The following is a 13,530-nucleotide window of genomic DNA, read 5'->3' as shown; positions in this document are numbered from 1 at the left end:
AAAGGCATATGTGAACTCACCCCACCTTACCGGAGGGCTTCCCTCCTCACGGGATTCCTCCCACAACTCAAACCAAGAATAGGCCACACCTTTCAGGCGGTAGGAGGCCAACTCTACTCCCTCCGTCTCTGTAGCATGCATAACCCGGAGAGTTTTGTGCATCTCATCAATGAAGTCTTGGGGGTCCTCCTCGGGCTCAGTACCCGTAAACACTGGAGGATCTAACTGAAGAAACTTATTCACCCTTGAACTAGCAGATTCCCCGGGATGACTGGAAGAAGTAGGCCCAACACTCGATCCTGGGCTTGAGAAGCCACTATCTGTGTCAACATTTGTATGGCTCCCCTAATATCAATATCAGACATACCAGAATCGAAAGCTAGAGTTGGAGGTGGAACTGGAATATCAGTTGGAGGAACCATTGCACCTTCTGTAGGTGTAGGGACAGGTGCGGTCTGATCAGTTGTAGTAGAGTCAGGCAGAATAGTAACTGGAGGAATATTTCCACTCCTCGGGTGCTCACCCACATCATTAATTATAGGGTCAACTATCATTCCTGGGGTGACATTGCTCTTTGGCTAGTTCTTGCCTTCTTCTTAGGTGCCATGTACTGTAAATTAGAGCAACGCAGGAGTTAAAGGAGGAACAATCTTACAACCACCTTTATCGCACGATCAGAAACATGAAAGAAGGGTATTATTCCTAAATGCCCATGTAGCATCCTAATTATAGATGTGTTCGACAACACACCGATAATAAGGACTCTACTAGACACGGCTCCGAGACATCTTGGAATACTTTAAAACCTTAGGCTCTAATACTAATTTTGTCATACCCCAAAATCGAGGAGCGCAACCGGCGCTCAACCATGTGAACCCGGCCGAGCAAGCCTATTTAGATTTCCTTCTACCCAAACTCATTCATGAATAGTGAGAATATATATGTTTTCGTTAATCAACAAATAAAGTGAGCATGTCTGCAATACCAATTTCTTACCTTCAATTACTTTATTTTAAAGTCTCAATTCCAACCACATTTTTCATAATCTGAAGTGGAAATAGTAATTCAAGCACAACATATGAGTTTGACTTCCCCAACACCATTATACAACCCACATTATGTCTACGGAGCCTCTATAGATAAAGATGAGTACAATGATAATGCCGACAATAAGACCCCGGATATACCTCAAACAGAATACACAAAGAACAAAAGATGCATGACCCCGGGATGAAGTGGGGCTCACCAAGTCAGCTGGGAAGAAGGTGTACTGCTATCACTGATCAATATCTCCTGCTGTTGAACCACCTGCATCCATTTAAAGATGCAGCGCCCCCGGCAAAAGGGACATTATTACCGTCGAATAGTACTAGTATGAAAACTAAACACCAATTTAAGAATTGAGAAATATAAGATGAATATGATGAACCAGTGCATCAATAGAATAATATAGATAACCGTTTAAACCAGAGCAAGCTTATTAAAAGCTATCAATAACATTTATTGGATTTAAGATGAGATCCTCTGTAACCATCTTCATACAAAGCGGCCCCGCCACCTTACCCGATATATGCAGGTGGAGGTGTACGTATAATACCACAACTCTAATCAAGCGGTCATGCTGCCTCACCCCAATGTATGCGGGTGGATGTATAACCATAATACCAAGAACCTACACAAAGCGGCTATGCCGCCTCACCCCAATGTATGCGGGTGGAAATGCATCAACAATACCAATACCAACACAAAGCGGCTATGCTGCCTCACCCCAATGTATGCGGGTGGTAGTGCCACAACAATACCAAAACTATGCACAAAGCGGTCATACCACCTCAACCCAATGTAAGAGGGTGGAGGTGCAGTCCCACAATACCATAATCCCTACACAAAGCGGTCATGCCGCCTCACCCCAATATATATGCAGGTGGAGGTGTATCACAGTCATAATCTCTATGCCACAATCCCCACACAAAGCAGTCATGCCGCCTAACTCCAATGTATGCGGGTGGAGGTGTATCACAATCACAATGTCTACATAACTTGGCATAATAACTTTTACATAAATCACGACTAGAAATTATAACATGTGGATACATAATCCATAGTTTGGGACACATCCCCAATTTATAATGCAATATGATAAGAGCATTTGAAACACGAATTGAACATATATCTTCATCACAAAACTTATAAGAATACTCCATTTATAATCAACATCTCGGAACTTACAAGGATATTGGGAATTCCAATTCTTAAAGAAGAGTTTACCCAACATACCTCAATTGAGCTTTCTTAAACTCTAAAACGTTCCGGAATTCATAGCAACTTCAATATATTTTAGAAATAAAACAAAGTGAATCAAAATTAGAAAGATGATCATGGTTCTAGCTCATTTGAGCATTTTTATCAAACACTAGGTGTGCACAAGGTTTCAAGGTCCTTTTATGGAGGATTCCATCATCCCACAACCCAATCTTTACCATGCTTAGTTCAACAATCTTCCTACACCCCTTGATATCACATGCATGTAAAATAATCAAATCTCATGCCCAAAAATTATCTTGCTAATTACCCATTTTCAGATGATTTCGAAATTAGGGTTTAGGGTGTAGAATCTTACCTCTAGGATGAAGACCTAGTGAACCTCCCTTCTTAATATTCCAAAACTTGAGCAAGAATTGAAGAACAATTATTGAAGAACACCTTCTCACTCTAGGGCACTCTCTCTCACTCTAAAATGTCTGATTATATCTCAAAAATGGCCCAAAACGTGTATTTAACAAAGTAGGATCGGGTTTTAAAACCCCAAAATGAAGCTCCGGAACAGGTTCTACGGTCGCATATGCGACCGCATAATGGTTATGCGGACCGCATATCGGTCGCATAATTGGTGTCCAAAATGACCAATAATCTGCCTGATTCTACGGTCACTATGCGGTCCGCATAATTGCTATGCGGTCGCATAGTACACTGCATAAAGATTATGCGGTCGCATAGTCGACCCTAGTAGAGAAAGATACGAGTACTACAAATATAGGCACTGGAAGCCTGGAAGGGATAATTATTACCTTAGTGTGGCTCCCGTCCCTAGTAGAGAAAGAATGTTAGGCAACCCGAAGAGCCAGTAGATAGAGCAAGGGGAGCTAAAAGCAAAAGAATGTCTTGTTCGAGTTTTCAGAATAAAGTGATAGACATAAATATTAGCGGGAAATAAGAAGAGAGTTAATGAAGTATTATGAGTAAGATGTGATACATGGATGACAACGGTAGATAAAAAAGATGACAATATTATAGAGTCTATAGTCAAGTGAAGGAAAAGACGAGAGGTGACAAGCCTTGAGACATCAAAAGAGTATAGGCCATAAAGTCATATCCTCATTTCGAGAAATAAGTTAGTTACTCCAACGCGACTACCAAAAGGAAAAGTTAGACATCAGAGTAATAAGAAATCAGCATGGACTAATGAACAAGATAAACTAAACATGAACTAGGGACTGAGTAATAGTCAGCATCATGAGAATTTCAGAGATTGCGTCCCAGCGATAATAGAATGGACGACAGAAGAATACCCTTTAAAGGTCATTTAGGAAGACGCTTCCCTAAAGCAAGCAAGGTGAGCAAAGTTAAGCTTAAGAGACTGTGTGTGCCAGTTACACTAAGTGTCACCCTCGCGAGTAAGGAATTTTGTTATCCTTGGTACAAAAGGATTACCGCGAGGCGAGTAAGGATCATCTATGACGTGGAAAGATGCCAAAGATGAAGAGATAAAACATCTATACGTAGATCATCGTAGCACTAAATCTTAGTACTCCCCTAAAGGGGGGAATATGGAGTGATGTGGCATTAATCAGAATTAAGTGGTTCTAGTAACTATGGAATGGTGAAGGAAGAATGCGATAATAATGAGAAAAGAGATGAGATTGCACTTATTTGAATCCTACAGATATGCAACGACTCCAGAACATTATGCAAACACTACTTCAAGGAGAGGAAGTAAGGGTTCCTGCCTAAGATGTTATTATTAGATACGGAGCCAGTGCGAGATGTAGGTTAAGACAAAGGAAATAACCCAAGAAAGATTTCACAGAATGTTGATATGAGAATGGGCCAATGAATAGTTACCAGTTGATTCAGGAAGAGCCTAGTTATGGCTAGACAAGAGGATACAGACAAATCGACAGATCGTGCAAGACAAACGTAGTGAACCCCAACATGAGAATTCAGTCTCGCAAATATGACATCGTGATCCTTGAGATATATTTAGATAGGATTTGGGGTAGTTAAAGGTAAATAAAAGAGAATGCCACTAGGAATCCAGTCAAAATATTAGTTCAGAACAACCCTACAAGCACAAGGGCGTGGAAATAAGTAACTACGGATAATTATAGGCAGGGAAGAACATCAACAATTCCGTCAAGTATACAATGTGATAAGCTTGTAACTTTACAAGAGCCAGAAGGTCTCCCTAAGTAATACAACAAAAGACTAGCTGAAGAAATAAGGAAGAAGGTTTCAACCTAAGCACAGTGACCTAAAGAGGAAATGGTCTTGTAACAACAGTCTCATAACAACATTGTATGCACTCCATAAGAAAGTGGCACCTAGCATGGTTAATGAGTGGGAAATGAAACCAAAAGTAATATTCGAGACCATATGAATTACACAAAATTCCGACATGATTGGGGACTAGGATAAGCTAAGTATGCACGCAACAAGGGGCAGAAAGACCAGGAAAAGTAATTGCTTACGTTTAAAGAAAGCTGAGATGGAACGAAAGGAATTATTCTATCAATGATCCAGAGTTAGTTACATTATGAACGCACTTAAAATTTTGGATTATTATCCATGCAGCATATATATTGACATTCATACAGCCGTAGAAGACTCCGGTATAAGTTAAAAGAAAAAATTGAGCCTAGGGCATAGACAAAGGATTGAATTGTTAGAAGATTGTATCATGGATATTCCATAGTGCCTATGAAAGGCTAAAGTAATAACTAATACCAGGAGCCGCAGATCGGAAGATAGCTTAAGCCTACATGAAGGATGATCAGAAGGAAGAGGAAACTAAAGAGTTTAATTAACTAAATAAGAAAATTATAGACATCATGATTGAGAATATTACAGAATTGCAGAGGTACAAAAGAGATAGTACATTAGCCATATTTTATAACGGCTCTATGACAAAGTCAATTAGAAGAGCACCAACCTCATAAGAATTCAGTATGAAGCTACCACCGGATTGTGTATGCACCAGAGATGCAAGTATTATAATAGAGCTTCAAGTTATGGATGTGAATTATACCTATGTGGAAGGGAGATCACGAAAGAGATAGAAGAATGCGAGGAGATATTTTAAGGTAAGTAAGGTAAAAGTGAAAAACGTACAAGATACTCAAGTGCAGAAGGTTGTGAATGGTCCATACTTCAGATAGAAGGCTAGAAGCACTGGGATTTAGTATCCATGATACTATATACGCATATGGGATATGGAAAAAGGTTACGTCATTATATACGCATCACTACCTAATCAACTGGTATACTTTGATGATTTGCCCACAGTGGCCGAGATGATATGATGGGATGCCCTCAGAGGCTTGATGATGTTATGAACACATTTACCTAAGCATGGTATGACATTTATACGCATATGCATGACATTGTAAATATTAATGATTCACAGAGTTGTTCAGACTTACATGTTGATGTCCCTTTTGCCTTAGGACACTGTGTTTCATGCCCGAAGGTCCCGATAGACAGGGCGAGAGTCCTCCAAGTAGGATATCATCTCAGCAGAAGGTGTTGGTGCTCTCTATTTGCTCCGGAGTTTCTATTTGGTTAGTATGTTTAGGACATATGTTGATTGGTATGGCGGGGCTCTGTCCTGACCTTTATGACAATTATGTATTTTTAGAGGCTTGTAGACAGATGTCATGTATATGAAAGATTGTATGAGCTTGTTGGCCTATGTTTTAAGTATATAATGGATCACATTGGCCTTATAGGCCCGTATGTCACAGGTATGAGTTTTCTGTATCATGTTGGGTCGTTCTATGTCGGGTATTCCCTCATGTTTACTCTTTTTATCTCATGACGCCCCTTCTGTCCCACTTACCTATGATGATGTAAAAAGAAAGATACGTTATGTTGGTACTCGATTGAGTAAGGCACCGGTGTCCGTCACGGCCCATCAGTTTGGGTCATGACATCTGTAGTCATGGATATCTGTAGTCAATTCCTTATTAACATCTGTAGTCTCAACCGGAATAATAAGCGATGGATCTCCAACCACTTTCTTCAACATGGATAACGGAAACACTGGGTGCACGAAAGACATCTCTGGAGGTAGTTCTAGCCTATAAGCTGCCTGACCAATTCTCTGCATGATTCTGTACGGTCTGACATATCTCGGACTCAATTTTCCTTTCTTACCAAACCGCATTACAGTGTTCATGGGGGAAACCTTCAAGAATACCCAATCATCCTCTTGGAAATCCAAATCTCTATGACGTACATCCGAATAGGACTTCTGACGACTCTGCGGTTTTCAACCATTCCTTAATGATCTTAACCTTCTCCATAGCCTGATCCACGAGGTCTGTCCCTATCAACTCCGCTTCCCCAATCTCGAACCGCCCAATGGGAGATCAATATCTCCTGCCATATAGAGCATCGAACGGCGCCATCTGAATGCTAGCATGATAACTGTTGTTGTAGGCAAATTCTATGGGTGGCAAATAAACGTCCCAACTACCCCTGAAGTAGAGAACACAAGCGCGCAACATATCCTCAAGCGTCTGAATGGTTCGCTATGCTTGCCCGTCGGTCTGTGGATGAAAAGTTGTACTAAGATTCACTTGAGGACCCAACCTTTGCTAAAATATCTTCCAAACATTAGCTGCGAGTTGTGCCCCTCAGTCAGAGATAATAGAAACCCGGGTGCCATGCAACCTGACTATTTCCTTGATATACAACTGAGCATACTGTTCCGTTGTGTTGGTAGCCTTAACAGGTAAGAAGTGTGCTGATTTAGTGAGTCGGTTCACAATCACCCAAATCGAGTCGAACTTGCGAGACATGCTAGGTAGTCCCACCACAAAGTCCATATTAATCATCTCCCATTTCCATATCGGAATTTCTATGTTCTGTGCCAACCCACCGGGCTTTTGATGTCCGGCCTTTACTTGTTGAGACATCTTGCCACAAAGTCTGCTACATTCCTATTCATATCATTCCACCAGTAGACATCCTTAAGATCATGGTACATCTTCATAAAGCCTGGGTGCACGGAATACCTGGAAGTGTGAGCCTCGGTAATGATTCTTTCTCGGAGACTATCTATATTAGGAACATATAATCGCCCTTGGTACCTTAGTGTACCATCATCCATGCCAAGAGAAATAAATCATGGTCTTATGTTTGTGAATCCCCTCCTTCAACTGTACCAATAATGGATTGTCGTATTGCTTCTCCTTGACTTCCACAACAAGCGATGATTCAGCCCTATTTTGCACAACCACCCCTCCTTCACTAGAGTTCGCAAGACGAACTCCCAAATTAGCCAACCTATGAACCTCCTTGGCCAACGACCTTTGATATTCCTCCAAGTGAGCCAAACTACCCATAGATTACCGGTTAAGAGCGTCCACCACAACATTAACCTTCCCCGGATGATATAAAATATCGATGTCGTAGTACTTGAGTAACTCAAGCCACCTTCTCTGCCTTAGATTCAATTACTTCTATTTGAAAATATATTAAAGGATCTTATGGTCCGCGAATATATCCACATGGACCCCATACAAATAATGACGCCAAATCTTCAACGTAAACACTACCGCCGCAAGTTCTAAGTCATGTGTTGGATAGTTCTTCTCATGATTTTTGAGTTTACTAGAAGAATAAGTGATCACCTTTCCATGTTGCATCAATACACACCCTAGACCGATTCTCCAAGCATCACAATATACCATAAACCCATCTGTACCCTATGGTAGGGTCAACACCGGTGTCGTAGTTAATCTTGATTTCAATTCTTGGAAGCTCTTTTCACAAGCATCTGACCATTGGAACTTAACTGCCTTCTAAATCAATTTAGTCAAAGGACAAGCAAGAGTATAGAACCCCTCCATAAACTTTCTGTAATACCCAGCTAAGCCCAAGAAACTGCGAATCTCTGTTGGGGTTGTAGGCCTCGACCAATTCTTCACAGCTGCGATCTTCTGTGGATCAACCTTGTTTCCTTCTATGGAGACGACATGACCCAAGAATGTGACAGATTCAAGCCAAAATTTACACTTTGACAACTTCGCATAAAACTTGTGCTGATATAGAGTTTGCAGAACTGTCCTGAGATGATGTGCACGATCCTCTCGAATTCGTGAATATACAAGAATGTCATCAATGAACACTATCACAAAGGAGTCAAGAAAAGTCTTGAAGTCTCTATTCATAAGATCCATGAAAGTTGTCGGGGCATTTGTTAGCCCAAAAGACATTACCAAAAATTTGAAGTGCCCATATCGGGTCCTGAAAGCTGTTTTTGGAATATCCTGCTCCCTGATCTTCAATTGGTGATACCCGGATCTTATATCAATTTTGGAGAAGTACTTATCACCTTGTAATTGGTCAAACGAGTCATTTATCCTTGGCAGTGGGTACTTATTCTTGACCGTGACCTTGTTGAGCTGCCGATAGTCAATACACATTCTCAGTGACCCATCTTTCTTCCATACAAAGAGAACCGGTGCGCCCCAAGGCAACACACTCAACCGAATTAAACCCTTCTCTAACAAGTCCTTCAACTGCTCCTTCAGTTCCTTAACTCTGTCGGTGCCATTCTATAGGGTGGAATAGATATAGGTTACGTGCCTGGCATCACATGAATCCCAAAATCAATCTCCCTGTCTGGTGGGATCCCAGGGAGCTCATCAGGAAAGACTTCCGAAAATTCATTCACAACCGGTATAGACTCAAGTGTAGGTACCTCAGCATCGGTGTTCCGTAACCCTGACCAAATGGTAAATATTCCCCTTGTTGATCAACTTCCTGGCCTTAAGGTAAGAAATAAACCTACCCTCCAGCACCACATCATCCCCCTTTCATTTAATAACTGGCTCAGTTAGAAATTCAAACCTACCGATTCTAGTTTGGTAATCAAGCTGGGCAAAACATGAATAAAGCTAGTCAATCCCTATTATTACATCAAAATCAACCATCCCCAATTCAATGAGATCGTCCATGGTGTCCCAAATATGCACCGTGACAACACAATCCCTATAAACCCGCGCGACCACAATAGACTCACCAACCGGAGTAGATACAGAGAACGGCTCATGAAGTTGTTCTTGTTCTATCCCAAATTCCATAGCAATATAAGGAGTGACATAGGATAAAGTGGAAACGAAATCAATAAGGGCATATACATCATGAGATTGGACAGTCAATATACCTGTGACAACAGCTTGAGAAGCCTTGGAACTCCAGCGATCGCTCATAGCCTAAAAACGACTAGGTCCTCCGGAACTCTGTGCACCATCCCTAGCTGCACCACGCCTTGTGGGTGCGTCCATGAAGTAGGCCCCAAAATGCATATTATCACACCTAGGGCATAGGGGCCTCCACCGCTGCTGGAATCCCTCTCCAGTCCGACCCTGCTAGTAGGGTCCCCTATTGCTCTATCTGGGCCTGAAACGGCTCCACTACTGCTGATTAGGCCCTATTGGCTGGGCACTGACCGAAGACTGAGCAAAGGATTGGGATGGCCTTGACGACCCTCCCCTGAATGCTGACCTGGCACCACCACCGCCACAGGAATAACCACCAAGGTTGCCCGCGGACCGGATCTTATTGCTACCCTCTTGCTCTATTTTATTCTTTAATTTGCGGGTCTCCGTGGCTTGAGAAAATTCCACTATCTTCCAATAGTTGATATCAGAATTCAAGGCAGTTGTAGCGGCCTCATTAATAACCAAGGGGTTGAGGCCCTGCACAAACCAACGCACCCTTACCTCCATGGTGGGCAACATGCAGATGGCATACTTGGACAGATGCCTGAATCTCATATGATACTCCCAAATATTTGTGCTACCTTGTCTCAAGCTCTCAACATCAGCGGCATGGGCTGCCTTAGTCTCGGCAGGCAAGAATAAGCGTCCCCTTCACGGGGTAGGAGGCCAACTCCACTCCCTCCGTCTCAATAGCACAGATAACTCGGAAGGTCTTGTGCATCTCATCAATAAAGTCTTGGGGTCCTCCTAAGGATCAGTACCTATAAACACTGGAGGATCCAACTGAAGAAACCTGTTCACCCTGGAACTAGCGGAATCCCCTGGCTGACTGGAAGAAATCGGTGCAATATTCGATCTCTGGGCATGGGAAGCCACTATCTGAGTCAACATCTGTATGGCTCCTTAAAGATCCCCATCAGAGACACCGGGACCAGAAGCTGGGGCTAGAGGTGGAATAGCTGCACCCTCAGTAGAAGTAGGGATTGGTGCGGTCGGAGTAGGAGTAGTAGAATCAGGCGGTGTAGTAGCTGGGGGAATATCCTCACCCCTCGGGTGCTCACCCGCATCATCATGTATAGAATCAACTGCCACTCCTGCGGTGGCATTGACTCCTTGGACAGTTCTTTCTTTCTCCCTAGGCTCCATATACTGAAAATTAGAGCAATGCACGAGTTAGAGGAGGAACAGTCTTACGAATCAGCTATATCGCACGATCTAGATCATCAAAGAATGCTATGATTCCTAAATGCCCAAGTAGCCTCCTAATTATAGATGTGGTCGACAACACACCGATAAGAAGAACTCTACTAGACACGGCTCCGAGACATCCTTGGACACTTTAAAATCTTAGGCTGTGATACCAAGCTTGTCACGACCGACCTCGGGGAGCGCGACTGACGCTCAATCGAGATAACCCGGCCAAGGAAGCCTGTACAATGCCTTCTACCCAAAGTCACTCATGAATAAAAAGAAGATATATTTCATTAATTAGACAATGAGAAGGTCACATGAACAATCCAAATTTCATTACCGTTAGAACTTCATTCAAGATTTCCCAAAATATTACATTACACGTTCAAAGTTTAGAAGTGGAACACGTGATACAATTACAACATTACTAGTTTGACTTTCCAAAACAAAGGTACCACCCACACTATGTCTACGGAACCTCTAATAGATACAAAGAGTAGCATGATGGTGCCGGCAACAAGGCTCTAGCTATCGCTCAAAACAATATACCTAGTGGACAGGAGATACAAGACCCCAAAATGATATGGGGCTCACTAAGTCAGTTGAAGAGAGGGTTTACTGCTATCACTAATCAATACCGCCTGTTGTGGAACCACCTGTATCCATTAAAGATACAGTGCCTCCGGCAAAGGGGACTTTAGTACATATCGAATAGTACTAGTATGTAAAACTAAACACCCTCTCAATAGAATGAGTAACGGTAAAATGAGAGGGAAACATGAAATCAATGAGAACCTCAAACAGTAACAAGGTGTCAAGTTAGGAGAAAGATAAATTTCAAGTAAGTTTCAATATTTTTAAGTTGGGAGATCTTTAGTACTGATATACCACCGTGTTTAGCACGGAGTCCGATCGGCTAAGCCATCTCACCACGAGAGATCCAATCACAACACCACCATGTGCGTGGCATGGCATCCGATCTCAGCCTGATCCGCTAAGCCGTCTCACCACAATGCTGTGTGGGTTGACATCTCATCACATCTCGCAAGAAATAATCTCATCCCATTTAAGGGAAAATATCTCAACACATCAATCTCATCCCGTACAAGGGGAAACAATCTCATCACATCAACATGGGGGCTTACCCCTCAATAACTTTTACATTGGCACGTGTAGTTTCGGGGTTAGGTTATTTTCACCTACCCTTCTTCGGTGACTAAACGATACTCCCAAAGCATTTATTATTTAAAGGATTTACAACTCATTTCATAATCTTTCACACACCTTTCCATTTCATTGGCACTAGTATCCATAATTGTAATATCATTCTTGGCACATCGGCCGTATTTCATATTTCATACTCACCTATATAACATTCAAGCGTTACCCTGGATTATCATCAATAAGAGAATTTCAAATCAAAACTATAAGTACACAAATGAGCAAACAACAGTCTTAAGCACATTGTGTTTCTCTTCCACAATTAGGCATACTAACTTGCAATTGAAACATGATTTTTAAATCATAACACCTTTGGTACATTGATCATACTAGATTACATTCTCGGAGGGAATTATGATATGATAGGAACATTTGCAGCACATTTTGGGTACATACATCTTTCAACACAACACTTATTCTAGAATAATCAAATCCATTAGGAAGGTCTCGGAACATGAGACATAGGAAATTGAGCCAATCATAATCAGAACTTACTAGGATATCATGGAAATCGATTCTACAAGAGGAGTTTAGCCAATATACCTTGCTTGAGCTTTCTTTGATTTACTATAATGTTCCAAAACTCCTAGCAATTTTAATCTAATTAAAGAAACAACAAAATTTAACTATAATTAGGAAGATTCTCGGGGGTTCTTCTCATTTGAGCTTTTTATCAAGTACTAGGTGTGCATTAAGGTTTCAAGGTCCTCCTATGGTGAATTCCTTTACCCACAATCAATCCCCACTTCAATAGGACACCCACAAATACTCCACAACCTCCCTACCACCTTTATTAGTACATGAATGCATAAATGACAACTCTTATTCTCAAAACCTTCTCCCCCCATTACCTATTCCCAACCCAAATTTCGAATTGAAGGCTAGGGCTAGAACCTTACCTCTTGGATGAAGACCTTGTGAGTTATCCCTGTGAATTCTTCCAGACTTGAGCAAATATTGAGGAACAATAGTTAGGACTTCCTTTACTCACACTAGACCACTTTTCTCTCTAAAATATCAGTTTGAACCTTCTAAAATGAGCCCTAATTGATCAGGTCTGCGGCCCGCAAAATGGACCGTAGAAACGGTCCCAAAAACTTGGCTGGTCTGGTCCAGTTTGCGGCCAGGTCTGTGACCCACATATCAATTGTGTGGCCGCAGAATGGACCGTAGAATCACCCTCCAGAAATCTTCATGTTGGTTCTACGATGGATGTGTGGCCCGCCAAATGATTATGCGGTCGCACAGTTGACCGCAAAACAACCTTCAAAATTTGCCCATTTATCTGCTTCACTCTGCAGTGGATCTGCGGTCCACAGATCAGTTATGCGGTTGCATAATGGACCGCAGTAACGCCCTCTTCTGCAACAATTTGTTTCTTGAACTCCCCAACGCTCTGTTCAACCCAAAACATCTATACCTTGGCACCACAAAACCTCGGGTTTTAGGTGAAATTTGACGAGTCCTTACATGAGTCATACTTCACACGGTGCATGCCCACATGACCGTAACCTAGCATGTGCGTCACCTCAACACTAAACACATAACATATATATTCAGGGGTTCATACCCTCAGCACCAAGTTTAGAAGTATTACTTACCTCGAACT

At 42.0% G+C, this 13,530-nt stretch overlaps 1 protein-coding gene across 1 annotated transcript; it reads right to left on the bottom strand.

Annotated features, from left to right (window-relative positions):
- Positions 1–8,084: 8,084 nt before the first annotated feature.
- Positions 8,085–9,497, bottom strand: LOC138892529 (uncharacterized mitochondrial protein AtMg00860-like). The gene is made up of 2 exons (XM_070176259.1): positions 9,308–9,497; positions 8,085–8,410 (listed from the first exon to the last, which is right to left on the bottom strand). Exons 1-2 carry the CDS (start codon positions 9,495–9,497, stop codon positions 8,085–8,087), a joined length of 516 nt encoding a protein of 171 aa, XP_070032360.1.
- Positions 9,498–13,530: the final 4,033 nt, after the last annotated feature.

This window comes from Nicotiana tomentosiformis, chromosome 5 (genome assembly GCF_000390325.3).
Source record: "Nicotiana tomentosiformis chromosome 5, ASM39032v3, whole genome shotgun sequence".
In the NCBI taxonomy this organism is placed as follows: Eukaryota; Viridiplantae; Streptophyta; class Magnoliopsida; order Solanales; family Solanaceae; genus Nicotiana; species Nicotiana tomentosiformis.
This window is presented reverse-complemented; position numbering and strand designations above follow the sequence as displayed.